General features: G+C 37.7%; 1 protein-coding gene across 1 annotated transcript in view; it reads left to right on the top strand.

Moving 5' to 3' along the window:
- The window catches only part of LOC131950273 (putative G-protein coupled receptor 158), a 158,108-nt gene that overhangs the window by 99,953 nt on the left and 30,931 nt on the right, over positions 1 to 27,224 (top strand). The window contains exons 5-10 of the mRNA XM_059312352.1: positions 5,922 to 6,116; positions 6,750 to 6,818; positions 6,928 to 7,037; positions 14,983 to 15,128; positions 17,139 to 17,207; positions 23,910 to 24,048. Coding sequence (XP_059168335.1) covers positions 5,922 to 6,116; positions 6,750 to 6,818; positions 6,928 to 7,037; positions 14,983 to 15,128; positions 17,139 to 17,207; positions 23,910 to 24,048 — 728 coding nt within the window. The remainder of the gene's footprint in view (positions 1 to 5,921; positions 6,117 to 6,749; positions 6,819 to 6,927; positions 7,038 to 14,982; positions 15,129 to 17,138; positions 17,208 to 23,909; positions 24,049 to 27,224) is intronic.

Raw genomic sequence — 27,224 nt, 5'->3', positions numbered from 1 at the left:
TTCACGCCGTTCATCCGTGTACCATGAAACTTTGGGGAGATGATTAGATCACTCAATGGTAGGGTTCTGTAAAAAAAAATATTGTTTAATATTGCAAGGGCGGCGACCCCGGTGTTGAGCGATTTTTTTTCTTTTCTCTATACACGGTATATAAAAAATAAAACTCGGATGCCATGAAACTTTAGGGAGTAGATGAGAATACTCCCGAGAATATTTCTGCGAAAAAGAAAAACTAAAGTTTCTTATGGGCGGCGCCATATAGGGTACAACTTTCGTCAATACACGGTTTGGCGCCCAGAGTTTTAGAGCGACTATGTTGGCACTTGGCATCCGTTAATCAAGCGTCCTGCATAGCCAGTAAGGGGTACTACTATATTGAGCGGTAAAACTACAACAGGCTTCTAAAAATAACTTTGTAACGCGAGGAAATCCTTCTGTACAGTTTCGTCACCTTGCGAAAGATGAAAAAATAACTTTTTGAATATGAGGAGCCTACTGTAGAGTTTCGTCACTTTGCGAATGATGCAATAAGCATCTATTATTAGACAATCCAGTCAGAAATTGAGATCGAGCATCTAATAATAGACCATTAGTAACGCTTAGCATATTGCATTAGTCACACTGATATTTAAAACACGTCAAATAATATTTACGTGTTAAAGAAAAAATCCTGATCATTTGTGTCACTTTAGCGAATGACGAAATCTGCATCATTATTAACAGGATGCTATTTGGCAGATGGCGCCTGATAGTTTTAAGGAGCCAGGGGTCGTACGCCGCGCCTATGCGGTAGTGTAATTGGGGGGTGGGGGCCCTGAGAGCGCCCCTCTACGTCTCTGACACAGAGGCGGTCACCGAAGTGTGTTCAACCATATTTTTTCGGTGAGTGATTAATGTACACTCAAGGTTTTCATGCGGTAGTGTAGGTAAACCCGTGTCCTGATATTTATGATCCAAGAGCAGGCATTGTTTACATTTAAACAACTCATTTTTAGAAAAGAAGGTCACGCGTCTAAGAAAATATAATTATAATTGATAACGCGTTGGTGAAATCCTAATATATTTCGTCAAACTTTCTTCTATCCCCGCGGCAACGCGCGGGGGTCGGGTACGCTAGTATATATATATGAATAAAGCAATGTATGTTTGTTTGTCTTTTATGCATTACTACACCTTTCGTTTGATCGCCATGAAACTTTGGGAAGTTGTTGAGAATACTCATGTGGAGGTTTCTGCGGAAAAAAAATTTCAAATTCGGCGGGGTGGCGCCCCGGCAGGGAGCAATTTGTTTTTTTCTCTATATACGGTATATAAAAATAAAAGTCGATTTTGGTTTGACACCGTTCATCCGATAGCCATCAAACTTTGGTGAGTTCATCAGAACACTCTCTTGAACGGTTCAGCAAAAAAATCTTTTTTTAACTTCGTAAGGGCGGCGCCACGGAAGGGTGCGAATTTGGTCTATACACGGTATATAAAAATAATATAATTGAATTGCAGTGACACCGTTCACACAATTGCCAAGAAACTTTGGGGAGTTAATTAGAACACTTCAGGTGAGGTTTCTTTAAAAAAAATCTTTTTTTTTAATTTGGCAAGGGCGGCGCCACGGGATGGTTAGATTTTTCTGTATATATGTTATATAAAAATAAAAGACGATTTCGGTTCGACACAGTTGATCCGAGTGCCATAACGCTTTAGGGAAGGTTAATGGGGAGGGCGGATTTTATTTTGCATGGGCGGCCCGCTGGCAGGATGCGATTTGGCGCCCTGGTCTTTCCCGTGAGCGCTATGGCGACTACGTTCGATCTAAACAGTGATAGACAATGGATAGGATCGGGCGTTACAAACGCTCACTAAATTGAATCAGGCGTGTCCGCCGGCACCCTGGTAAGGTGCGATTTGGCTGCTAATAGAAATTTCAGTTGCGGCCCTTAAAGGCTCACATGGGCCGCTGAGGGCCATGTAATACGTTTTATTTTAATAATCAGACAAATTAACCAAGGTTAGATTATTAACTGGGATGTTTATTTTTGTCTGTAAAACAATCCAAACAGTTTCGTCACTTTGCGAATGATGCAATTAGCATCTATTTTTAGACAATTTAATCAGAAATTGAGATCGAGAATCTAATAATAGACCGTTATTCACGCTAACATATTGCATCAGTCAAACTGATGTAAAACACGTAAAATAATTTTTTTACGTGTGAAAGAAAAAAACCTGTTAATTTATGTCACTTGAGCGAATGACGCAATATGCATCATTGTTAACAGGATGCTATTTGGCACGATGGCGCCTGTTAGTTTTAAGGAGCCAGGTGCCGTACGCAGCGCTTATGCGGTAGTGTAATAGGGGGTGGGGGGGGGGGGGCTCCTGAGAGCGCCCTTCTACGTTCCTGACACATGAGCGGTCACCGAACCGTGTTCTACCTCATTATTTCAGTGAGTGATTTAATGCGGTGGTGTAGGTAAAGCCGTGTCCCATTATTTATGATCCAAGCGCAGGCATTGTTTTCATTTAAATAACTCACTTTTAGAAAAGAAGGTCACACGTCTACAAATATAGGATTGGTAACGCATGGATGAAACCCTTTTTATATATTTCGTCAGACTTTCTTCTATTCCCGCGGCAACGCGCGGGCAAGGGTACGCTAATGAATTTATAAAGTACTAGGTTTCTGCAATATTATACACACATTGTTTGCTGATGTGCAATTTTTTGTTCAATCTTATTCTATTCTATTTTAGAAAGTGGAAGTAATTGAACATGGATTTTTAAAAAATCAAGTCTTTATCCCGTAGTACTAGATACGTATATTTGAGAAAGTTAAGGTGAGATCACTCCCGTTTTATTATACTTTTTTTTTAAAAATTAATTTTGTCTTGGCCTCGATTCTAGATCTACTTATTCTCCGACAGAGCTAAAATGGCGTAAATCTAATTGATTTGCAGATTTAGATCTAGATAAAAGCGATATTTTCTCGAATTAGATGATCGGTGAAACGATCATAAAAATAACAGATATATCGTTAAAGCTATGGCCAACAAAAATTAGCTTTAAAATGCATTATATATTTCAATGGACAATATGGGTTAATTTTCAATGGAAACAGTGTTTGTTGTGAAAATAAGTAAATAAAATATATGTTCTCAACTTATATAATTAAAGGTATATTTCTACATATGAATATATCATTAAATAAAGTAACGTCTTTAAATAAATTTGTGTATAGCATTTTTGGAAAAAAAGAACATTGTTCTCTACTTAAATATGTATTTTATAGTTCTTCAAATACATAGTGCAATTACTCTGTTCAAGCGGAACCGACAAAAAAACCACACAAATAATATAGAAATAAGTAAACAATTGTGAGTTTTAGTAGTATACTAGACTACCCTTTAATCTTGAATAATCATGTGTTTCGTGGGTCATCCATAAATTACGTTATGTTTATTTGACGATTTGTATCTTTCCCCTACCTTTCTTACTGTCACACATCTTCACCAAAAGTCAGACCCCACATTCAAAAAGACGTCTCACCTCAGGCAACATATTATTGTATTTTAAAAATACCGATTTAAATGAGCATGGGTCTGACCACACCATCCCTTCATATGCTGAGAACACAGAAACAGGTGAACTCTATTTCACCTGCCCTGTGTTCCGCCAAGTCCAGATAGGCAACTTTATCATTAACATCTAAATAAAATGGAAAAAAAAATTGTCGTGATGTGACTCGAACACGTACCACCCACGTGTTAACTATTACACACTGTCATCTTAGCTATGTGGACACTTCCAATTAGGCGTAGAATTAGTGCTATGATTTACTTAGAGTCTGCAAAGTAAGAAACTTCAGTTACGCGAATATGCCCTATTATTTCAAATTAAATTATATCCCAAATTAGCCAATTCCATAACTAAACAAACAAAGATTGATAAAAAATAATTATGGCCTGAAATAGTTTAGTACAGAAACTCACTATTGGCATAGATTCTAGATCTAGATCTAGATAGAGATAGATCTAGATCAAGAAATGCTAGATGTAGAATCTACGGCTGGCTTAAATCTAGTTTTTCCGTAGCTCTACATATAAAATCTTGATAGATAAATCCCATGCATTCTCGAATTAGATGATCCTTGATGCTAAAAAGCAAAGATTTTATTAAATATTTAAGGACTAACAGTTTAATAAAGAAACTCAATAATTTATTGTGTTTTTATAATTGTTTTTCTACATTCGAATGCGCCTTTATTTTTTTATTTATCTTCTTTAAATAAAATTGTGGTTATACATTTAAAACATCTAACATATTATTTTCAGCAAAAGTCCGTATCAAGTTCTCCATATATCGCTGCAGATTCTGATGTGATATCCGGCGAAAATATTTTGCGAACAGAGAGAGAGAGAGAGAGAGAGAGAGAGAGAGAGAGAGAGAGAGAGAAGTGCGCACATTGGCTTTTATATATTTGGATAGATAGATAAATAGATAGATAGATAGATAGATAGATAGATGGATGGATGGATGGATGGATGGATGGATGGATGGATGGATGGATGGATGGATGGATGGATGGATGGATGGATGGATGGATGGATGGATGGATGGATGGATGGATGGATGGATGGATGGATGGATGGATGGATGGATGGATGGATGGATGGATGGATGGATGGATGGATGGATGGATGGATGGATGGATGGATGGATGGATGGATGGATGGATGGATGGATGGATGGATGGATGGATGGATGGATGGATGGATGGATGGATGGATGGATGGATGGATGGATGGACGGACGGATGGACGGATGGACGGATGGACGGATGGACGGACGGCGGACGGACGGACGGACGGACGGGTGGGTGGGTGGGTGGGTGGGTAGGTAGGTAGGCAGGCAGGCAGGCAGGCACATATAGAATAGATAGATAGATAGTTAGATAAGATGTCATAATTAGGTTAAATATTGATACTTTTGAAGATAGTATAACTTGTTATAATTAGGTTAAAACATTGATATTGATGATTAAAGTATATTCTGTTATAATTAGGTATATTTAAAGTTGTAGTTAAAATTATGTTAAATTTTTATAGATTTAGTGTAACACTTTATAATTAAGCTTAATATTTTAAGTTTTAGTTGTGTATAGCATGTTTTAATTACGCTTATTAATTTTAGTTTTATTACTACCTGTTTTAATTATTTTTTGTCTTAGATCACATGTCATAATCAGGTTTATATTTTTAGTTGTGTATGACATTTTAATGCGTTTAATTGTGGAATGACATCGTCGGCCAAAACAAATCGTCCTAATGACGTCAGTCTCATTGCCATGGCTAATGGCTTAACATTTTATCATTAGACGACGGTTAAACCTACTTAACATTGTATCATTAGACGACGGTTAAACCTACTTAACATTCTATCATTAGACGACGGTTAAACCCACTTAACATTGTATCATTAGACGACGGTTAAACCTACTTAAAGCTGTATCATTAGACGACGGTTAAACCTACTTAAAGCTGTATCATTAGACGACGGTTAAACCTACTGGACATTGTAGCGTTAGACGGCGGTTAAACCTACTTAACATTGTATCATTCGACGGCGGTTAAACCTACTTAACATTGTATCATTTGACGGCGGTTAAACCTACTTTTGAAGGATGGACAGCTGAAGATGGAATCAGCGACTCGGTTTTAATATCTGCTATTGATTTTCTTTTTTCTGTGACACGAAATGTCTGCATTTTTGTTCTCTGTACACAGTGTCATCCACTGGCAATTAGTTCTAATTAAAATAATAGAATCAACTCGAGTGGTAGAGGCGAGTTCAGCCATTAGAGCTCATGTTAATTAGAACTGGATTCTTTAATCTCAATGTATAGCATATGCTCTGTGGATCCACAGGGTCTGGCTAACCGTTATGATGAAGACTTCCAGTGTTTGCAGTGTGCCCCAGGGTGTGAGGTATGCTCTGACCCCTCCCCCTGTATCCTGGCCCTCAACTGGATCCTCAGGTCCATTCTGCTGGCCATCTCTGGACTCATCATGTCCTTCCTACTCGTCTTGGTGTGGTTTACTCTCCATTACAGGAATGTCAAGGTGACCTGCTCTTTCATCTCGACTTAACATAGTGTTAGGACATTCAACAGATTCACATTGTCTCTAAATGTCATGACGAGAGGTTATACACTTTGCACTATAGTTCAAGTCACAACTAATCCTATAGTAACTAAATCACACATTGCATGACTAGTTAACTCTATACGTGTTTAGCATAAATTAATGTGTATGAAATTACGTATGTAGTTACGAGTGCGTTCAAATTAATACACTGATGTTGGCGGGCTACTTTAAAAAAAAGATCCACGCTACATAAGAATACATATATTACCAGTTGTAGTAAATCAATCAACGTTTGTACGGATAACATTTCAAAAACAATTGTCTCAAAATCGAAACAGCACCACCATCGGTAATGTAGGCTGCGGTGGGTTTGGAAGGGTTCAGTTTTCCTCATAACAATTTTGCAAGTGTATTCTGTGGTTTTATAAAAAAAATGAAACTAATAAACATAATGCAAGACAAGCACACAACCACAAATAGCTGTAACTTCCGATAACACCTCTTGCTGTAACCTCTGGTGTCTTTACATTGGAGATTTATAGATGCCCATCTTAAAAAACAAATTATAATTTGAATTCTAAGGTTTCAAATGTCTTACTTTTCTGGTAGGTGTTAAAGGCCGCAAGTCCAGTTTTGATGCGAGTTGTTTTACTTGGCGCCTTCTTCCTTTATTGTCCAGTAAGTGGAGGCTTATTTTCTACTGTCATAGCACTTCCAATGCTTTATTAGCTTTTGTTAGCACCTTCATTTTGAGCGAGTAAATTCCTTGTTAGTGATTTTATTTCAGTCGATCGTCGGTTACTTCGAGGCCAGTACCGTGTCTTGCTGCATGAAGGTTTGGTTCCGAGAGATCGGCTTCTCCATATCCTATGGCGCCCTGCTGCTCAAGACATGGAGGTAAGAGATCAAAGTTAGAGGTTAATTTTTCTCTCACATGCTTTAGACATGGAGCCTATTTGTATCATTTAAATAGTGTTGGTTAAATCTAGTACCGTGTTTACACTTACGATGTGTCTACTGTACTGGACCTACTTATATGTATACTATACATGTTGTAATAAATGCAACATTTTCTGAGCCACAAAAACGACGCCCCTTTTCCGTTCTGGGAAAAGTTTTTGTTTTCGTGCAGATGAGCGCGCATAAGTCGAAGCATAGTAAACACATTCCTAGAACTTAGTTGATTGTAAAATGTAACTTAAATATACCAATTTTAAGTTTGCGAGCACACACTTTTAAAATTTATAACGTCTATACTACTTTTTACTTTATCGTATATACGAAGTATAGAGAAATTCTTGTAATCGTGCAAAAAAACTGATACGGAAAAACATAATTTTGTAATCTTGTCCGTATGTCTGTGTGTCTGTCTGTGTGTGTGTGTGTGTGTAAACACGATAACTTGAGTACCGTTACAGCTAGATTGATGAAATTTCATATATAAGTATTTTATCAAAATCGTAGATCCGTATCAACTTTTGAGCGATTTCCGATAACCGGAAGTGGTACTTTTTTCACTTTGAATTTTTCAAAAGCCTATAACTTGATTACTGTTTCAGATAGATAAATGAAATTTCACATGTAAGTAAAAGATCTAATGCTCTACCTTCTATCAAATTTTGAGTAATTTCCGTTTACCGAAAGTAGTAATTTACGCTATTTCCGATTTCTCAAAAAAACGCTTGTAAATTTATAAAGTACTAATAATATTACGCACTATTATGCACATTTTGTTTTGGCGTTTGCTTGGTGCGCAATTATTTTTTCTATGAGATTCTATTTTAAAAAGTTCAAGTATTTAAAATGGATTAAAAATCATAACTATATCCCGAGTTCCCATCCCCTGTTGTTTTATATAAGAATATTCGAGAAAGTTTAGAGGAGATCACTCCCGCTTCATTTAATATATAATTACTTCATATTTTTAAAATTAAATGGCAAACATGTTTTAATGAAAAAATGTAATGCCTAAGGCATAATGATTTTGCATTAAAGTCCAGTTTAGATTTTAATAAAAGAAATAATAATTAATTTGTTGTTGTTCTTCAATTTTCTTCGCCCTATAGTTTGTTATGTGTATCAACATATTTTCAGTTTCCGTTTGATAGAGAAATAAATCTATTGGCCCACCAGAATGTGCTCGTGGGATGACATGTGTGCTGACCATATTACAGGCAGATAAACAAGTGATAATTATTTAGGTTCACAATATCTCTTCATTCGCCGTAGTCACAGAAATAGGTGAACTCCATCTCATCTGCCCTATGATCACCAGGTCTGAGTGGGATAATTAAGAAAGCGTAATATCTCATATAATGCATCCAGGGAGTTTTAATTCAAAATAACTAGAGATACCCGGTATCTACAAATCTGTCTATCCAAAACCTCTAAAATCAACCCGTTTTTTTTTTGGCAATAGTGAAAGCTGTTATTTTACGTAATTTCAGCTTCATATAACCAATTTCTGGGTAGAGGTAATGACAGCTGGTACTAAAGCGTGTGTATCTGTTTCATTTTTTTTAAATAAGCTAGTGGTTCGAACATTAAAACATAGATGTTTATAGTAAAAACCACTGTCAAGTGAAATATACTTTGGTAAATTAAACGTTGGGGCCCCTTAAAATCGAGGGCCTCTGGCTGCTGCCCTCTCAGCCCCCCACTTCCCCATAATCTTAGTCCCCCACAGATTGTATGCCCCCTCTTTACTTCTATATAAGTATAAGATGCCCCTATTTACCTTTAAGGATGTATTTGATGGTCCCCTATTGACAACATGGCTTCATTATCTCCTCTAGGTTATTTTATTGAACCGCTAGTGACTCGACTTACCTCCCCATCTTTCTCCATCTGTTTATGAGTGTATACAGAATATTGTCAACCCCCATGTGTTGTGACCCTGGCCAACTGAATCAAAACGAGGCGACGCTGGCTACTATGAGGACGGCTAGAAGATTAGCTAATGGCAATTGTTGCTCGGATTGTCTGGGTCAGCGCATCGTTACTATAATGTTTCCAGATCCATTTCCCAGGGCGAAAAAGAATTGAGTTAGAGGCGACAAAACTATTTCAGTTATAGCAGACAATACTGCGTAGGCCGACAAGTTTGGCCAGCTATTTACAGCGGAAGCGAAACTAGGATAGAAATCGATCACAAGGCAACTGATTTTAATCCCCATACAGAGGACAATAATCTAGAGCATTATTTCAAATAGATGGCAAATACACCGATACTTTAAATGGGTAAACTGACATTTAAAAAGGCACCAAACACATCAATAGCTGCCGCTTGCAATTTCCAGAAGAAATACACTGCTTTACGTTTGAAAAATATCAATCAGCATAAAAAAGAAGCTTACTTTAAATTTGAGTTTTCATGGTCTATATTTAAAATAAATCGTATAATTAAAAACGTTTTTGTCATTTTAAATGAAAATGCAAAAGCTACAACCGTAGACCTATTAGCACTGTGTATTTAAGCAGTAGGAAGCACACGTAGATGTCGCTGACATTGAGATGAGGGAAGTATAATTTACACCACACGTAGGAGCATACATCTCAGTATGATGTTGGTGTAGGTGGTTGGAGAAGACATCTCCGTCTGATGTTGGTGTAGGACCAAACATCTCTCAGTCTGATGTTTGTGTTGGAGCAGACATCTCTCAGTTTGATGTTGGTGTTGGAGCAGACATCTCTCAGTTTGATGTTGGTGTTGGAGCAGACATCTCTCAGTTTGATGTTGGTGTAGGAGCATACATCTCTCCGTCTGATGTTGGTGTTGGAGCAGACATCTCTCAGTCTGATGTTGGTGTTGGAGCAGACATCTCTCAGTCTGATGTTGGTGTTGGAGCAGACATCTCTCAGTCTGATGTTGGTGTTGGAGCAGACATCTCTCAGTCTGATGTTTGTGTTGGAGCAGACATCTCTCAGTTTGATGTTGGTGTTGGAGCAGACATCTCTCAGTTTGATGTTGGTGTAGGAGCATACATCTCTCCGTCTGATGTTGGTGTTGGAGCAGACATCTCTCAGTCTGATGTTGGTGTTGGAGCAGACATCTCTCAGTCTGATGTTGGTGTTGGAGCAGACATCTCTCAGTCTGATGTTGGTGTTGGAGCAGACATCTCTCAGTATGATGTTGATGTAGGCGGTTGGAGCAGACATCTCTCAGTCTGATGTTGGTGTTGGAGCAGACATCTCTCAGTCTGATGTTGGTGTAGGTGGTAGGAGCAGACATCTCTCAGTCTGATATTGGTGTTGGAGCAGACATCTCTCAGTATGATGTTGATGTAGGCGGTTGGAGCAGACATCTCTCAGTCTGATGTTGGTGTTGGAGCAGACATCTCTCAGTCTGATGTTGGTGTAGGTGGTAGGAGCAGACATCTCTCAGTCTGATATTGGTGTTGGAGCAGACATCTCTCAGTCTGATGTTGGTGTTGGAGCAGACATCTCTCAGTCTGATGTTGGTGTTGGAGCAGACATCTCTCAGTATGATGTTGATGTAGGCGGTTGGAGCAGACATCTCTCAGTCTGATGTTGATGTTGGAGCAGACATCTCTCAGTCTGATGTTGGTGTTGGAGCAGACATCTCTCAGTCTGATGTTGGTGTAGGAGCATACATCTCTCCGTCTGATGTTGGTGTTGGAGCAGACATCTCTCAGTCTGATGTTGGTGTTGGAGCAGACATCTCTCAGTCTGATGTTTGTGTTGGAGCAGACATCTCTCAGTTTGATGTTGGTGTTGGAGCAGACATCTCTCAGTTTGATGTTGGTGTTGGAGCAGACATCTCTCAGTTTGATGTTGGTGTAGGAGCATACATCTCTCCGTCTGATGTTGGTGTTGGAGCAGACATCTCTCAGTCTGATGTTGGTGTTGGAGCAGACATCTCTCAGTCTGATGTTGGTGTTGGAGCAGACATCTCTCAGTCTGATGTTGGTGTTGGAGCAGACATCTCTCAGTCTGATGTTTGTGTTGGAGCAGACATCTCTCAGTTTGATGTTGGTGTTGGAGCAGACATCTCTCAGTTTGATGTTGGTGTAGGAGCATACATCTCTCCGTCTGATGTTGGTGTTGGAGCAGACATCTCTCAGTCTGATGTTGGTGTTGGAGCAGACATCTCTCAGTCTGATGTTGGTGTTGGAGCAGACATCTCTCAGTCTGATGTTGGTGTTGGAGCAGACATCTCTCAGTATGATGTTGATGTAGGCGGTTGGAGCAGACATCTCTCAGTCTGATGTTGGTGTTGGAGCAGACATCTCTCAGTCTGATGTTGGTGTAGGTGGTAGGAGCAGACATCTCTCAGTCTGATATTGGTGTTGGAGCAGACATCTCTCAGTCTGATGTTGGTGTTGGAGCAGACATCTCTCAGTATGATGTTGATGTAGGCGGTTGGAGCAGACATCTCTCAGTCTGATGTTGGTGTTGGAGCAGACATCTCTCAGTCTGATGTTGGTGTAGGTGGTAGGAGCAGACATCTCTCAGTCTGATATTGGTGTTGGAGCAGACATCTCTCAGTCTGATGTTGGTGTTGGAGCAGACATCTCTCAGTCTGATGTTGGTGTTGGAGCAGACATCTCTCAGTATGATGTTGATGTAGGCGGTTGGAGCAGACATCTCTCAGTTTGATGTTGGTGTAGGAGCATACATCTCTCCGTCTGATGTTGATGTTGGAGCAGACATCTCTCAGTCTGATGTTGGTGTTGGAGCAGACATCTCTCAGTCTGATGTTGGTGTTGGAGCAGGCATCTCTCAGTCTGATGTAGGTGTTGGAGCAGACATCTCTCAGTCTGATGTTGGTGTTGGAGCAGGCATCTCTCAGTCTGATGTAGGTGTTGGAGCAGACATCTCTCAGTCTGATGTTGATGTTGGAGCAGACATCTCTCAGTCTGATGTAGGTGTTGGAGCAGACATCTCTCAGTCTTACGTTGCGGAAGATTTTGTGAATGCCGTATACCGAGGTCTGTTAGGTCCGCCACAGAACGGCGCTTAACGTGCAGACTAGTATCATGCAATGGGTGTAAAAATCTAACGCTTCCTGGACGTCTGACATGGGACATTAATGCCGGGGTAATTGATGAGGGGACTGAATTGATGCTTGAAAACACTTTTTCGTCTTTTAATGAAAAATGCCTTACATTATCTCAGGATTTTCGTGAATCCTAAATGGATTTGGAATGTCCAGCTTGTCTCTAAATAGACTTAAGCGCTAAAACTTGACACTTTGCACTAAAACTTGATACTATGCACTAACACTTGATACTTTTCGCTGAAACATGACACTTTGCACTAACACTTGATACTTTGCACAAATACTCGATACTTTGAAAAAGTGTTTTCCAAAAAGAAATTATGCTACAATATTTACTCGTTAAACTATTTTGTTGTGTTTTTTTCCTTTTTGTGTTTAAGGTACATTAATTTGTTTAGCATATCGATATAGCTAATTTGGATATGTTTTTGGTAATAACGAGCTCTTTGTTGCTACTGCCATAATACACTTTCTAATACAAGATCCCAAGACCATCTTACTAATGAACTTCAACCACCGGAACACAATTCAAAAGCTCTTATCTGCGAGCGCAGCGGGAGTTTCGCAGCTGTTGCTACACTTAAGGTGTAATGCAGCACCACTTGTTGCCCATTAGGACTACTGTTTGTAAGGCTGGGGTATAAGAAATAACAGTTATTACTGGTTTATGTTTAAAACGTACATTTGTAGCATACATAAATAGTGCCATAGGCATAGAATTATTAGTTCGTTACAGCTAGATGGTTTACATGAATACGTTAAGCCGCATTTAGAATTGCAAGTAATTTTTAAAAATTCACTTGGTCCTTCCATGACTAAGAACTATTAGTGGCCACATTGTTCTGATGCTGAGGCATACACTCAAGTTTTTAGCCTCCCACTCATGCGTGGAATATAAACTACGTGGCCCACTCATCCATAAATATTTGACGCTAGAGGAGTTTTATAACTTCATTACCAGCTAGACATCAAACTGGTATTCTTTGAAGTCCTGGTCATTGTATTCACCGAGATAGCTTTTTGAAGGCCAATTATATTTCAATCTTTCATATTGTACACCAACTTTGGTTTTCATTTTCTTTACTTAGGAAATTATATTTTCCTGAAGATGAATTTAGCAAATTATACTATCCTGAAAATGAAGGTAGCATTCGTGTGGCTGGGAAGTATAGTGTAGAACTTGTTACTGAGGCTGAGAGACTAGTGAGCTAACCGTATATATATATATATATATATATATATATATATATATATATATATATATATATATATATATATATATATATATATATATATATATATATATACATATATACATATATACATATATATATACATATATATATGTATATATATATATACATATATATATATATATATATATATATACATATATATATATATATATATATATATACATATATATATATATATATATATATATATATACATATATACATATATATATGTATATATATATATATACATATATATATGTATATATATATATATACATATATATATATATATATATATATATATATATATATATATATATATATATATATATATATATATATATATATTACGGTCAAAGCCCGAAGTGCGGCCAAAGCACGCATTGGCCGGCCTATGTGCGCATTGGCCGGCTCTCTTGATCAAAGCCCAAAGAGCTTAGCACTGAGAGCGTATTTCGTACATTGGCTGGCCAATGCGCGCCGGGATGTCCTGGTATTTGTCTGGAAATCTTATGTTTGTCGTGAACATCTGTTTGTGAACACCTGTAGCCTGTCTGTATTTGTCCGGAAATCTTAGGTCTGTCTTGAACATCTGTTTGTGAACACATGTAGCCTGTCTGTATTTGTCTTGGTAACCCTCCATGTCTCTAATCCACAAAGCAATATTGCCTTAACATTTGTGTTGAAGATTCTCATCTTGCTCTGAAATGACAATTTCAGTTTCATATTAGTAGTAGTGAGTTGAAGACACATCTGACCTTGTTGATACGGCCTTTTCTGTCCTTGTCCCCTCCCCTTATTACTGATTACGCTTCCCAGATATGTGACTGTTTGTTTCTCGTTCTGGTGCTTTTTTATTCTAATGACCTCTGATGACTACTTTGTTTTGGGCATGTTGTCGTCACCAAAATCAAAGTCAAGTTGATTACCATCAAGAATATCGTTGTCGAAAGCATACATATTTGTCTCCCTCCTGTCTTCACGGTGACGTGGCTGGTTAGCTTTCTTTGCGGATTACCTAACAAGCAGGGTCTTCATATAATTTCTGTGTGATAGACATCCATTTAGGGGTAAACCAAATTGTCTAATTAGCTTCCAAATAACATATCTATAGCACTATCAAACGCCTTTCCGAAGTCTACAAAAGCCATGGGACTGTTCAATAATGATGCACAGCGTACCAGTGTGGTCAGTGCAAGGCCTGTCTTCTTAAAACTTGTCTGTTCTTGTCTTAATTGTTTTACCAAGGCATCTCCAAGTCTCTCTTGGATGATTCTTGTTAGCACCCCTACGTAGGACTGAAAGAAGCATTATTCCTCTGCAGTTGGTGCATTGTGAAGTCTCCTTTCTTTGGTAGCTTCACAAAGTTGCCAAGTTTCCACAACTACCTCAAACTTTGTAGGTGGCCTGTCTTCGTATTTAATAGTTGATTTGCAGGTGATAAATCGGGAACGGTAGAAACAGACAGACAGACAGACAGACAGACCGGCGGGCGGACGGACGGACGGACAGACGGACAGACATCGTAAAGCTAATATTTTTTGTATCAACCTGAACCGCTCTTGATAAATCTATTCAACAGAATTTCTGTTGTCTTTCGGGTACGGTCAGCGCAGAGGATTAAAATATCGGATGGAGATCTCATCAAGAGACTGGTTGTCATAGTGCTGGTTTTTGCTGCCTACCTAACTGCACGTACTATCGCCAACATGCCAAAAGTTGTAGGAGGTAAGATAGAAATAACAAAAGCTGTAGGAGGTAAGATAGAAATAACAAAAGCTGTAGGAGGTAAGATAGAAATAACAAAAGCTGTAGGAGGTAAGATAGAAATAACAAAAGCTGTAGGAGGTAAGATAGAAATAACAAAAGTTGTAGGAGGTAAGATAGAAATAACAAAAGCTGTAGGAGGTAAGATAGAAATAACAAAAGCTGTAGGAGGTAAGATAGAAATAACAAAAGCTGTAGGAGGTAAGATAGAAATAACAAAAGCTGTAGGAGGTAAGATAGAAATAACAAAAGCTGTAGGAGGTAAGATAGAAATAACAAAAGCTGTAGGATGTAAGATAGAAATAACAAAAGCTGTAGGAGGTAAGATAGAAATAACAAAAGCTGTAGGAGGTAAGATAGAAATAACAAAAGCTGTAGGAGGTAAGATAGAAATAACAAAAGCTGTAGGAGGTAAGATAGAAATAACAAAAGCTGTAGGAGGTAAGATAGAAATAACAAAAGCTGTAGGAGGTAAGATAGAACAGTGGTATCGAGACAAGAGGGCCCTAGTGTACGAGCGATGTAAGTTTCGTACAATCGAGTGCTCGACAGTTTGCTTTTAGTTACACTGCAGGAGAAAGTGAGGAAAGCGTGGGGAAAGTTGAAAAGGCTGGGAAAAGCGGCGGGGGGGGGGGGGGGGAGTAGGGGGAGTAGGGGGGGGGTGAAAGGCACAGGTCAGTTTGGAGAAATGCAGCTACAAATATTAAGCGAAACAATATTTATAATTTATTAATAGATTTTTTAATTAAAAAAAAAACACGAATAAAAAACAACTGGTTTGGCATTTCAATTGACGCACGACTGAGCCAGGTAACGGAAAAAAAATCAGTTCGTATATCGGAGTACCATATACACACCAGCGTCTTCAGTTACAAACATTAATCAAATGATTTTAGAACTAACTCGTTGATTGATCATTTGATGTTTACTATCATCAATACCTTAATCCCAATAATGTTCTGTTGTTATTTAGAACTGTCACAATAATGTTGTCATTTAGAAAAGTCACAACAACGTTCTGTTGTCATTTAGAACTGTCACAACAACGTTCTGTTGTCATTTAGAACTGTCACAATAACGTTCTGTTGTCATTTAGAACTGTCACGTTGATGTTATTTAGAACTGTCACAATAACGTTCTTTTGTCATTTAGAACTGTCGCAATAACGTTCTGTTGTCATTTAGAACTGTCACGTTGATGTCGTAATTTAGAACTGTCACGTTGATGTTGTCATTTAGAACAGTCACAATAACGTTCTGTTGTCATTTAGAAAAGTCACGTTGATGTTGTCATTTAGAACTGTCACAATAACGTTCTGTTGTCATTTAGAACTGTCACAATAACGTTCTGTTGTCATTTAGAAAAGTCACGTTGATGTTGTCATTTAGAACTGTCACAATAACGTTCTGTTGTCATTTAGAACTGTCACAATAACGTTCTGTTGTCATTTAGAACTGTCACGTTGATGTTGTCATTTAGAACTGTCACAATAACGTTCTGTTGTCATTTATGAACTGTCACGTTGATGTTGTCATTTAGAACTGCCACAATAACGTTCTGATGTCATTTAGAACTGTCACAATAACGTTCTGTTGTCATTTAGAACTGTCACGTTGATGTTGTTATTTAGAACTGTCACAATAACGTTCTGTTGTCATTTAGAACTGTCACGTTGATGTTGTCATTTAGAACAGTCACAATAACGTTCTGTTGTCATTTAGAAAAGTCACGTTGATGTTGTCATTTAGAACTGTCACAATAACGTTCTGTTGTCATTTAGAACTGTCACAATAACGTTCTGTTGTCATTTAGAAAAGTCACGTTGATGTTGTCATTTAGAACTGTCACAATAACGTTCTGTTGTCATTTAGAACTGTCACGTTGATGTTGTCATTTAGAACTGTCACAATAACGTTCTGTTGCCTTATTTAAGCTTCTTGTTCACATTTGGAACTGCTATTTGATTTCTAGGTAAAGACGTTAGCGAGTTGAAGGCTTACATTTGTAATGCAGATTGGTGGGACCATTCGGCAGCTATAGGTAGGTCAGTTTGTTACAGCCTTCCTATTTATTCTATAGATGGTTCATTTAGAACATGTTCTTTTTTACTTTCTCGTATATACGAAGTATAGAGAAAGTCTTGTAATCGTGCAAAAAAAAAAATCGAGATTTTTACAAATCTCGACGTTTTACACCTCACTGATACGGAAAAACAATCTTGTCCGTATGTCTGTGTGTCTGTCTGTCTGTCTGTCTGTCCGTGTGTAAACACGATAACTTGAGTACCGTTACAGCTAGGTTGATGAAATTTCATATATAAGTATTTTATTAAAATCGTAGATCCGTATCAACTTTTGAGCGATTTTGATAACCGGAAGTGGTACTTTTCCTACTTTGAATTTTTCAAAAGCCTATAACTTTAGTACTATTTCAGATAGATAAATGAAATTTCACATGTTAGTAAAAGATCTAATTCTCTACCTTCTGTTAAATTTTGAGTAATTTCCGTTCACCGGAAGTAGTAATTTACGCTACTTCCGATTTCTCAAAAAACGAATGTAAATTTTTAAAGTACTAATAATATTGCGCACTATTATGCGCTTTTTTATTTGGCGTTCACTTGGTGTGCAATTAATTTGTCTACGAGATTTTATTCTATTTTTAAAACTTTAAGTATTTAAAATGGATTAAAAATCATGTCTATAGCCCTAGTTCCCATCCCCTGTTATTTTATATAAGAATATTCGAGAAAGTTTAGGGGAGATCACTCCCGGTTTATTTATTTGGCGTTCACTTGGTGTGCAATTAATTTGTCTACGAGATTTTTTTTCTATTTTTAAAACTTTAAGTATTTAAAATGGATTAAAAATCATGTCTATAGCCCAAGTTCCCATCCCTTGTTATCTATATACTACTAAAAGTCAAGTTTGTTTACATGTTTGAATATTTATTTGTTTGTTTGTCCGATCGAAAATTGTGATATGTTCGACACTATCTGGAAAGCTGTAAAATAGTATGCAGGTAGAGAATAATTTTTTAATGCAGACAGACTGTTGATCACAAATTTATTTAAAGACGTTAATTAATTAATTGATTTATTCATACGCAGAGTAACCCATTTTTTTTAAAAAGATTTGAAAAGCCACTAGACTCGACGGAAACAGTGACGTCACATGAAGTGTTTATTTTTTTACATCGATAATGGCGGCCTATCGAAGAAGATTGTGTTTCCATTCCAATGTTTAACGCGTTCTAAAGCTAATTTTCTGTCGGCTTTAACTTTAACAATACATCCGTTTGCTGTATTTATTACGTTCCAACACTTATATCAATTTTCAACTGTCTTTTTCATTTAGTTTTACAATAAATTTCTCTAGGTCTAAAGATCAGCTGTCGAAGGAAAGTTATTTATAGATCTAGATCTAGAATCTAAAAATCTAGGTCAAATCCAAGATTTATTAGTTATAAATACAATTAAAAAAACGAAACTTTAGCAAACCAGTCGTAGATCTAGAATATAGATAATTCTATCTAGATTTAGATAATAATGAGTTTCTATATACTAAACTATTTTAGACCTTTATTATTTTATATAAATCTTTTTTTGTATAGCTATGAAATATGCTAATTAGGAAATGCTGGATGCGGGGCCTATTTGCATAACTTAAGATTCATACGCGGCTTCTATACCGCTAAGTGTGCAAAATTATAGACGTAAACTCTAGATATAGCTCAGTCGTACTAAAATATAGATAATTTTCTATCTAGATTTAGATAATAATGATTTTCTATATACTAAACTATTTTAGACCTTTATTATTTTATATAAATCTTTGTTTGGAATATGGTAATTTTGAAATGCTCGCTCCGGGCCTATAAGCGTAGCTAATGATTAGATCTAGATTCTAGGTCTAGCAAGAAAAACTAAACATAAGAAGACTTAAGCAAAAGAGTCGTAGAATCTAGACTAGATCTAGATAATTCTATCTAGATCTAGATAATTTCAGACCTTCTTTATTTTATATAAATCTTTGTTTGGCTAATTTAAGATAAAATTTAATTTGAAAGTTACTACTACTAGATCTAGATCTATGCGCGTAAGGAGACTCAAAGTATAGTATAAAACTTCACTTGTAATGTCACGAGTAAATAGCTAACTTGGTAGTGAGGTCGGCTCTCATGTGGGTGGCACAGGTTCTAGACCAATTCGTCAATGATTTTTTTTTCAATTTTTTTTTTTTTTTTAGATGTGAATAATAAAGTTGCCTATCTGAACTTGGCAGGATACAGGGCTGGTGAAGTAGAGTTTGTCTGTTTCTTTGTCCTAAGCATATGAAAGGATAGTGTGGTCAGAGACATGCTCGGCTGGAATAGTTTTTTAAACGATAAAAACATGTTGTCTGAGACTTGGCGGGACACTGGGCAGGTGAAGTAGAGTTGAGTAGGTCACCTATGAAGTCAGTATATGAAGGGATAGTCCGAAATCGGTGTTTTCGGTGTTTTTAAAAGATAAAAAACAAATTTTTGAAAGTGGGGTCTGTTTTTTTTTACGATAAGTGACACTGCAGTAGCGTAGCGAGGAGGGGGGGGGGGCCGGGAGGGGAGGCGGGGGGGGGGGAAGGGGAGGTGGAGGGAGGTGGAGGGGGGAAGGGGGGGGGGCGGGGGGACATATGTTGGGGCGCCAAAATGGTTTGGAAAAATAAATTGAAAGGTTGAGGGGGGTTCAAATCGAAAGTTTGAGTGGGGGGGGTGCACATCAAAAGTTTGAGGGGGGGGGGGGTGAAAATTGAAATCTTGGGAGGGGGGGTTAAAATCGAAAAGTTTGTCCCCGGGCGCCAGGAAGGGTCGCTATGCCTCTGAGTGACAGACGTGATGTTTTTTGATGGATGACCCCCGAAACCCACAGTTATCCAACGGATGACGGGTATTCTAGTTTTATATAAGAATATTCGAGAAAGTTTAGGGGAGATCACTCCCGGTTTATTGTTTTATAGATAGATTAATTTAGAACTCTTTTCATTTGAACTCCTAATGATACTGAGATCTCTTTTTAGTCTTGTCACGCGAGCTAACATACGTTTCAATAATCAGTTCTTTCAACCAACTATTCCGATAATCACCGACATTGGCGGAACTAGAAAAAAGGGCCATCCCGCAAACATTTTTAGGCCCCCTCATATATATATATATATATATATATATATATATATATATATATATATATATATATATATATATATATATATATATATATATATATATATATATACAAAATACGAACATAAAGTACTCATTGCTGGCCTATTTGGGGTTTGAAAAAAAATGTTTTTCTTTTCAATAAAACAAATTACAACATCATGTCATGTATGTAAGTGCATTAGTGTGTTTTGTGAAAAACAGTTTTATCTCTGCTATAAGACCTTTTAACCTCTAGTGGGTCAAAAGAATATAAACCATAAAAGATTTGTATAAGTAATGGTGTCTCGTGTTACGTTTATTTTTAATGTTTTTTTTTAATTTATATTATTAATTTTAAATACATTTCCTTTTTATGCAATGTCATTCTTTAGCAAGTACTTTATAAAAAATAATAATTAAGAGAAGTAATTGCTTTTTAATTTGTTTAGTACAAATCTATTAAATTGATCTTATGAAAACCCCTATTCAACTATTTAAAAAAGGGAAATAAGACATGGAAATCGTTGAACATTTGCTCATTTTTGATAAGTTTGATTGTAGGATAAAGAGGACTCGGCTCTCACAGTGGTTTAAAAACAGGGAAAAAGAATATACAAGAACGTGGGCTGGTGTCTATAGAATAAATATAATCCAACCGCAGCTACGGTAATCTATTTTACAAAACAACCATCAAGTCAAAAATGCAAGAACATTTAATTTTTTTAACTATAAAAATATTATTGTCGGCTGTGGGCCCCTAAATGGCGTGCCCCAACCTCCCACGCATTGTGGGGTCTGGCATCACTGTACTTCCGCCTCTGATCACCTGGTATCCTTCAACCAACTGTTCCGATAATCACCGGGTATCTTTCAACCAACTGTTCCGATAATCACCGGGTATCTTTCAACCAACTGTTCCGATAATCACCGGGTATCTTTCAACCAACTGTTCCGATAATCACCGGGTATCTGTCAACCAACTGTTCCGATAATCACCGGGTATCTTTCAACCAACTGTTCCGATAATTACCTTATATCTTTTAACCAACCATTCCGATAATTACTGGGTATATTCCGAATCCTACAGGGTAGCTGCATTTCGTGTGTAATGGTTTTGAGTATGGTGCCCATCCTATGAATATGGTGCCCTTATACTTATAACACTGTTTGTACTATGCTTATAACACTGTGTGTTATGCTTATAACACTGTGTGTGTTATGTTTATAACACTATGTTATGCTTATAACATTGTGTGTGTTATGCTTATAACACTGTGTTCTTTTAAAAGTGTTCTTTGGGTTGAACAAAGAATGACGTCATCTATTGGACTAAGTATTTTAATTGTGCTAGGGCAGCTCAGTGGTGAGGTTGTCGTAACCACTCTCAATCATTGTCAGATAGTTCTGTCAATGGGATTCTCGTTATCCATTTTGGAGGGAAGTGAGGGGGGGGGGTGGGCTAGTCTAATTATTGTGGTCTATTTATATCGGATTTTCTCGCGAGCCCTAGTTTTGGCGACCTTGTTTTTTGTGTTAAGGTTCGAACTAAAAGCGACCTATCGTAGGTAACGGTAAATATGGGGTTCATTTGGTAATTATGTGGGTCTATTTGTGTTAGGCCGTTTAGCTTGGACTCTAGCCTAGTTCCCTATTATAGACGCCCCACTCTCTAACCCTGTAACCTTCTGCCGTCTTTCCACGCTATTCCATAAGCTAAACAGCCGTAGAACAGTGAGGTAAACAGCCGTAGAACAGTGAGGTAAACAGTAAGGTAAACAGCCGTAGAACCGTGAGGTAAACAGCCGTAGAACAGTAAGGTAAACAGCCGTAGAACAGTAAGATAAACAGCCGTAGAACAGTAAGGTAAACAGCCGTAGGACAGTAAAATGAACAGCCGTAGAACAGTAAGGTAAACAGCCGTAGAAAAGTAAGGTAAACAGCCGTAGAACAGTAAAATGAACAGCCGTAGAACAGTAAGGTAACCAGCCGTAGAACAGGAAGTTAAACAGCCGTAGAACAGTAAGGTAAACAGCCGTAGAAAAGTAAGGTAAACAGCCGTAGAACAGTAAGGTAAACAGCCGTAGAACAGTAAAGTGAACAGCCGTATAACAATAAGGTAAACAGCCGTAGAACAGTAAGGTAAACAGCCGTAGAACAGTAAAATGAACAGCCGTAGAACAGTAAGGTAAACAGCCGTAGAACAGTGAGGTAAACAGCCGTAGAACAGTGAGGTAAACAGCCGTAGAACAGTAAGGTAAACAGCCGTAGAACAGTGAGGTAAACAGCCGTAGAACAGTAAGGTAAACAGCCGTAGAAAAGTAAGGTAAACAGCCGTAGAACAGTAAAATGAACAGCCGTAGAACAGTAAGGTAAACAGCCGTAGAACAGTAAGGTAAACAGCCGTAGAACAGTAAAGTGAACAGCCGTATAACAATAAGGTAAACAGCCGTAGAACAGTAAGGTAAACAGCCGTAGAACAGTAAAATGAACAGCCGTAGAACAGTAAGGTAAACAGCCGTAGAACAGGAAGGTAAACAGCCGTAGAACAGTAAGGTAAACAGCCGTAGAACAGGAAGGTAAACAGCCGTAGAACAGTGAGGTAAACAGCCGTAGAACAGTGAGGTAAACAGCCGTAGAACAGTAAGGTAAACAGCCGTAGAACAGTGAGGTAAACAGCCGTAGAACAGGAAGGTAAACAGCCGTAGAACAGGAAGGTGAACATTTTAGAATTGTGCTTCATGACTTCCTGAAACTACTTGTTAGAATCCTATCGTGTTCTATGAAATGACTTGAATAGCTGCTATAGAAAAAAAAAATCTTCTCCCAAACTGTTTCCTGCAGTCTTCAGAATGTCTCCATATGACCTTATTTTAGGCTACATTTCTCTAAGTAACTGTAAAAACTAATCACGTGTGACGCGTCTGGCCTTTGATTGGCTACCCCTGAAAGCTGGGAGGTAATGATTTGGAAAAAATGTTTGATAGTCTCAATTGAATGTCAGGCGCCACCCAGACGTCGTGTGAATGGTATCAGCAAGTGTATCAATCATGTGTTTACCATTGGACCCCACATCCCGGAACTTTACCAGCTTTCAAGTCATTTCCCCCGGGGGCCGCTATGTGTAAAGATAAACCGTTTTCAAACGCTTTACACCATTCAGAACAAAACTTACTATCTTGGATTTTATTGCCATTAACATATAGGCACACTATAATTGTACTCTAACGGTGTGGCAGTTTTATTAATCACGTGAACCATTCTCATAAATGTAACAAGCAACTAATAAAATGGGGGATACACTATATCAACACATCCCACTCAGCGATAGATCCAATTCTCAAATCGGTGAAAAACAAAACTGTAGAGTTAAATAAACAAACAAAACAATAGAGCTAAATAGAAAAACACAAAACAGAGTAGCTAATTGAGCACACAAGACAGTAGAGCGAAATAAAACCAACAAAACAGTAGAGCTAACAGAACTAACAAAACAGTAACGTACAAGGGACCGCAGGCAGCCCATGTTGTTAGAGTACTATTCACTGATGGCCCATATCTCCACAGCTGAGCTTCTCTTCCTATTGTGGGGAGTGCGCCTATGCATTGTTGTGCGAAAAGCCCCATCAGAATTTAACGAGAGCCGCTTCATAAGCTGGGCGATATACAACGAATTCCTTCTTTCATTATTTCTTAATGTTTCAATGTAAGTATTCTTTTTTTTTTTACTTTTCTAATATGCTAAAAACCTAACAATTCAGTTTTTTCCCCCAGAATGTTTCAAGTGTGCAATTGATATGGAAAGGTTTAGTAAAAAATGCTTATTGCTTGTATTTGTTTTTCTAAAGAACAAGAGCTCGCAGGAGCACATGTCGTGTGCAGTTTTTCGCTCATTTTATTCTCACGCGGGCAAAACCTTTCGTGTCATCGGGCTGTGAATAAACATTTTTCTCAAATTGGTTTTTAAAACGTGTGTTCAGTAAACCAACCAGATATTTCCTCACGCAATGCAGCTCTTTAGAGTAGCCAAAATAATGTGATTGTCAAGGGCACTTTTTAGAGTAGCCAAAATAATGTGATTATCAAAGGCACTCTTTAGAGTTGCCAAAATAATGTGATTGTCAAGGGCACTTTTTAGAGTAGCCAAAATAATGTGATCGTCAAAGGCACTCTTTAGAGTAGCCAAAATAATGTGATTGTCAAAGGCACTCTTTAGAGTTGCCAAAATAATGCGATTGTCAAAGGCACTCTTTATAGGTGGCCAAAATAATGTGATTGTCAAAGGCACTCTTTATAGGTGGCCAAAATAATGTGATTGTCAAAGGCACTCTTTAGAGTTGCCAAAATAATGTGATTGTCAAGGGCACTTTTTAGAGTAGCCAAAATAATGTGATTGTCAAAGGCACTCTTCATAGGTGGCCAAAATAATGTGATTATCAAAGGGACTCTTTAGAGTTGCCAAAATAATGTGATTGTCAAAGGCACTCTTTATAGGTGGCCAAAATAATGTGATTATCAAAGGCACTCTTCATAGGTGGCCAAAATAATGTGATTGTCAAAGGCACCCTTTAGAGTTGCCAAAATAATGTGATTGTCAAGTGCACTTTTTAGAGTAGCCAAAATAATGTGATTGTCAAGGGCACTTTTTAGAGTAGCCAAAATAATGTGATTATCAAAGGCACTCTTTAGAGTTGCCAAAATAATGTGATTGTCAAGGGCACTTTTTAGAGTAGCCAAAATAATGTGATTGTCAAAGGCACTCTTTATAGGTGGCCAAAATAATGTGATTGTCAATGGCACTCTTTAGAGGTGGCCAAAATAATGTGATTTTCAAAGGCACTCTTTAGAGGTGGCCAAAATAATGTGATTGTCAAAGGCACTCTTTAGAGTAGCCAAAATAATGTGATTGTCAAAGGCACTCTTTAGAGTAGCCAAAATAATGTGATTATCAAAGGGACTCTTTAGAGTAGCCTAAATAATTTGATTGTCAAAAGTCTCATAATGGCAGTTAGCGAAAACGGCTCTACATACAATATTTATAATATCATGTAATGCCAAACTGTAAGTATCTGTCTATAATGTAATTTCCGACAATGCATTATTGCCAGTTAGAAATTAGTGCACTAAGTAAGCAGACTCGAATTTGACCCCAGTCTCTTACAATTAAAAAAACAATTAACGTTGATCCACTAGTAACATGCTCACAATTGTTTTTTGAGACCAAAAACCTCCGAAACAAAAACGGGACGGACCAAAAATAGATGATGTTACGAGAATAAATATTGGTTAAAACCATGTATAACCTAGTTGAGAGAAACAATCAATTATTTATAACTAGTAGCATATGCCCGACGCAGCCTGGATTTTGGGGATAATATAAAATGAAAACTTAAACGTCTATTTCGAGGAAATATATAAACTAATATAACCCTAAGCAGAACCACAAACATAACCATCACATAGTCATAACGCTATCCCAATTCCTATCCCTATAAATATCATTATGAATGTCCCAATCCCTATCCCAATTCATCTTTTTGTCCTTATCTCTATCCTTTTCGTTTTACCTATCATATACTTATCCATTCCCCTATCCCCTACTTATACATGTAACTATACCTATACCTACACCTACACCTACACTTACACTTACACCTACACTACAACTACACCTATACTTATTTCTAAGCCTATACCTAACTTATTCCTAACATATCATTAAGCGATCCTTACACATATCTCTCTGTAAACGACGGGCGACTAATTGATTAGGGGTGATATCTAGCTGCAGTTGTTAAGGTGGGGTTATGTACAAGGGGATAATTGACTTTGGGGGGTAATGAATGGTGTGGGGGAGTGGGAAATGCCCGGAATAATTAACAGGTTGTTATTGTCAATCTCTACAGCCAGTTCTTATTCCGCTCGTCAGACATCGTCAGAAAATTGACTTCATCTTTCCCAAGAATGTGATACGAATAATGGACCGCCAGTTCCAATTAACAGTAGCTCTAACAGAACCCTAACTTTAAACAATATTATAAACTATACAAACTTTCAATTTAACAAAAGATAAATGCGTAAAGAATTCAAAACATTTACTAATTTTTGACCTACTTTAACACATATTCCGACATAAATTCCAATCTTCCCTTGGTTATTATGCTAATTCACTCGACTAATTATCGTATATTGCAAATAAACCATCCGATCACATCACAATCCCAATTTTTTAAAACTCAAATATATATTAACGGAGTAGTGTGATAAACCACTATCTCAATCTGACCTTAGTATCAAACCCATTTAGTTGCCTGAAAGAAACTCTAAATGCAATTTTTTGTCAGGTTTGAGATTAGGTGCAAGGTTTAGGGGTATGGCTACGACTATTTAGTATCAATGAGCTATATCTACGTGTAGATCAAGCTTAAATCAGATTAAAATTCCGAAGTAAGAAATTCTGCTTGATCTTTTCATTGTCGTCTGTAAACTGCCGTCACGGACGGCTGCTTTCACGGCGGGGGGGGGGGGGGGGGGGGTATAAATGGAGTGTAGTGTCGAATTCACAAATTATGAATTACTGAAAAATAGGAAATAAAACAACTAAATAGCGGCGTTTGCTTACGGCACGGGTCAGCTCGTTATTATATAATTCTCTACGTGAACACCAAGTCACAAGTCGACTATCTAGCCCTCTCCCGTCCCATCCCTCGCTCTCTAGGCATGCGCAATAGACCATATCGCTATCACCCCCACCCTTACCAGTCTGGTGAGCTGTGGTTGACGCCGAATGTTTACAATCGTAGTACCGGGTCGAATTAGTGACGCCTATTAGGGGCAGATAATTTAGTTTTAAAACGATTTGAAACTAAAGGGAGGTAACAA

The sequence above is a fragment of the Physella acuta genome, unplaced genomic scaffold (genome assembly GCF_028476545.2).
Source record: "Physella acuta isolate Inbredline_101_S28 unplaced genomic scaffold, ASM2847654v3 ptg000749l, whole genome shotgun sequence".
In the NCBI taxonomy this organism is placed as follows: Eukaryota; Metazoa; Mollusca; class Gastropoda; family Physidae; genus Physella; species Physella acuta.
The sequence above is the reverse complement of the archived record's forward strand: the minus strand, read 5'-3'. Positions and strand labels throughout refer to the sequence as shown.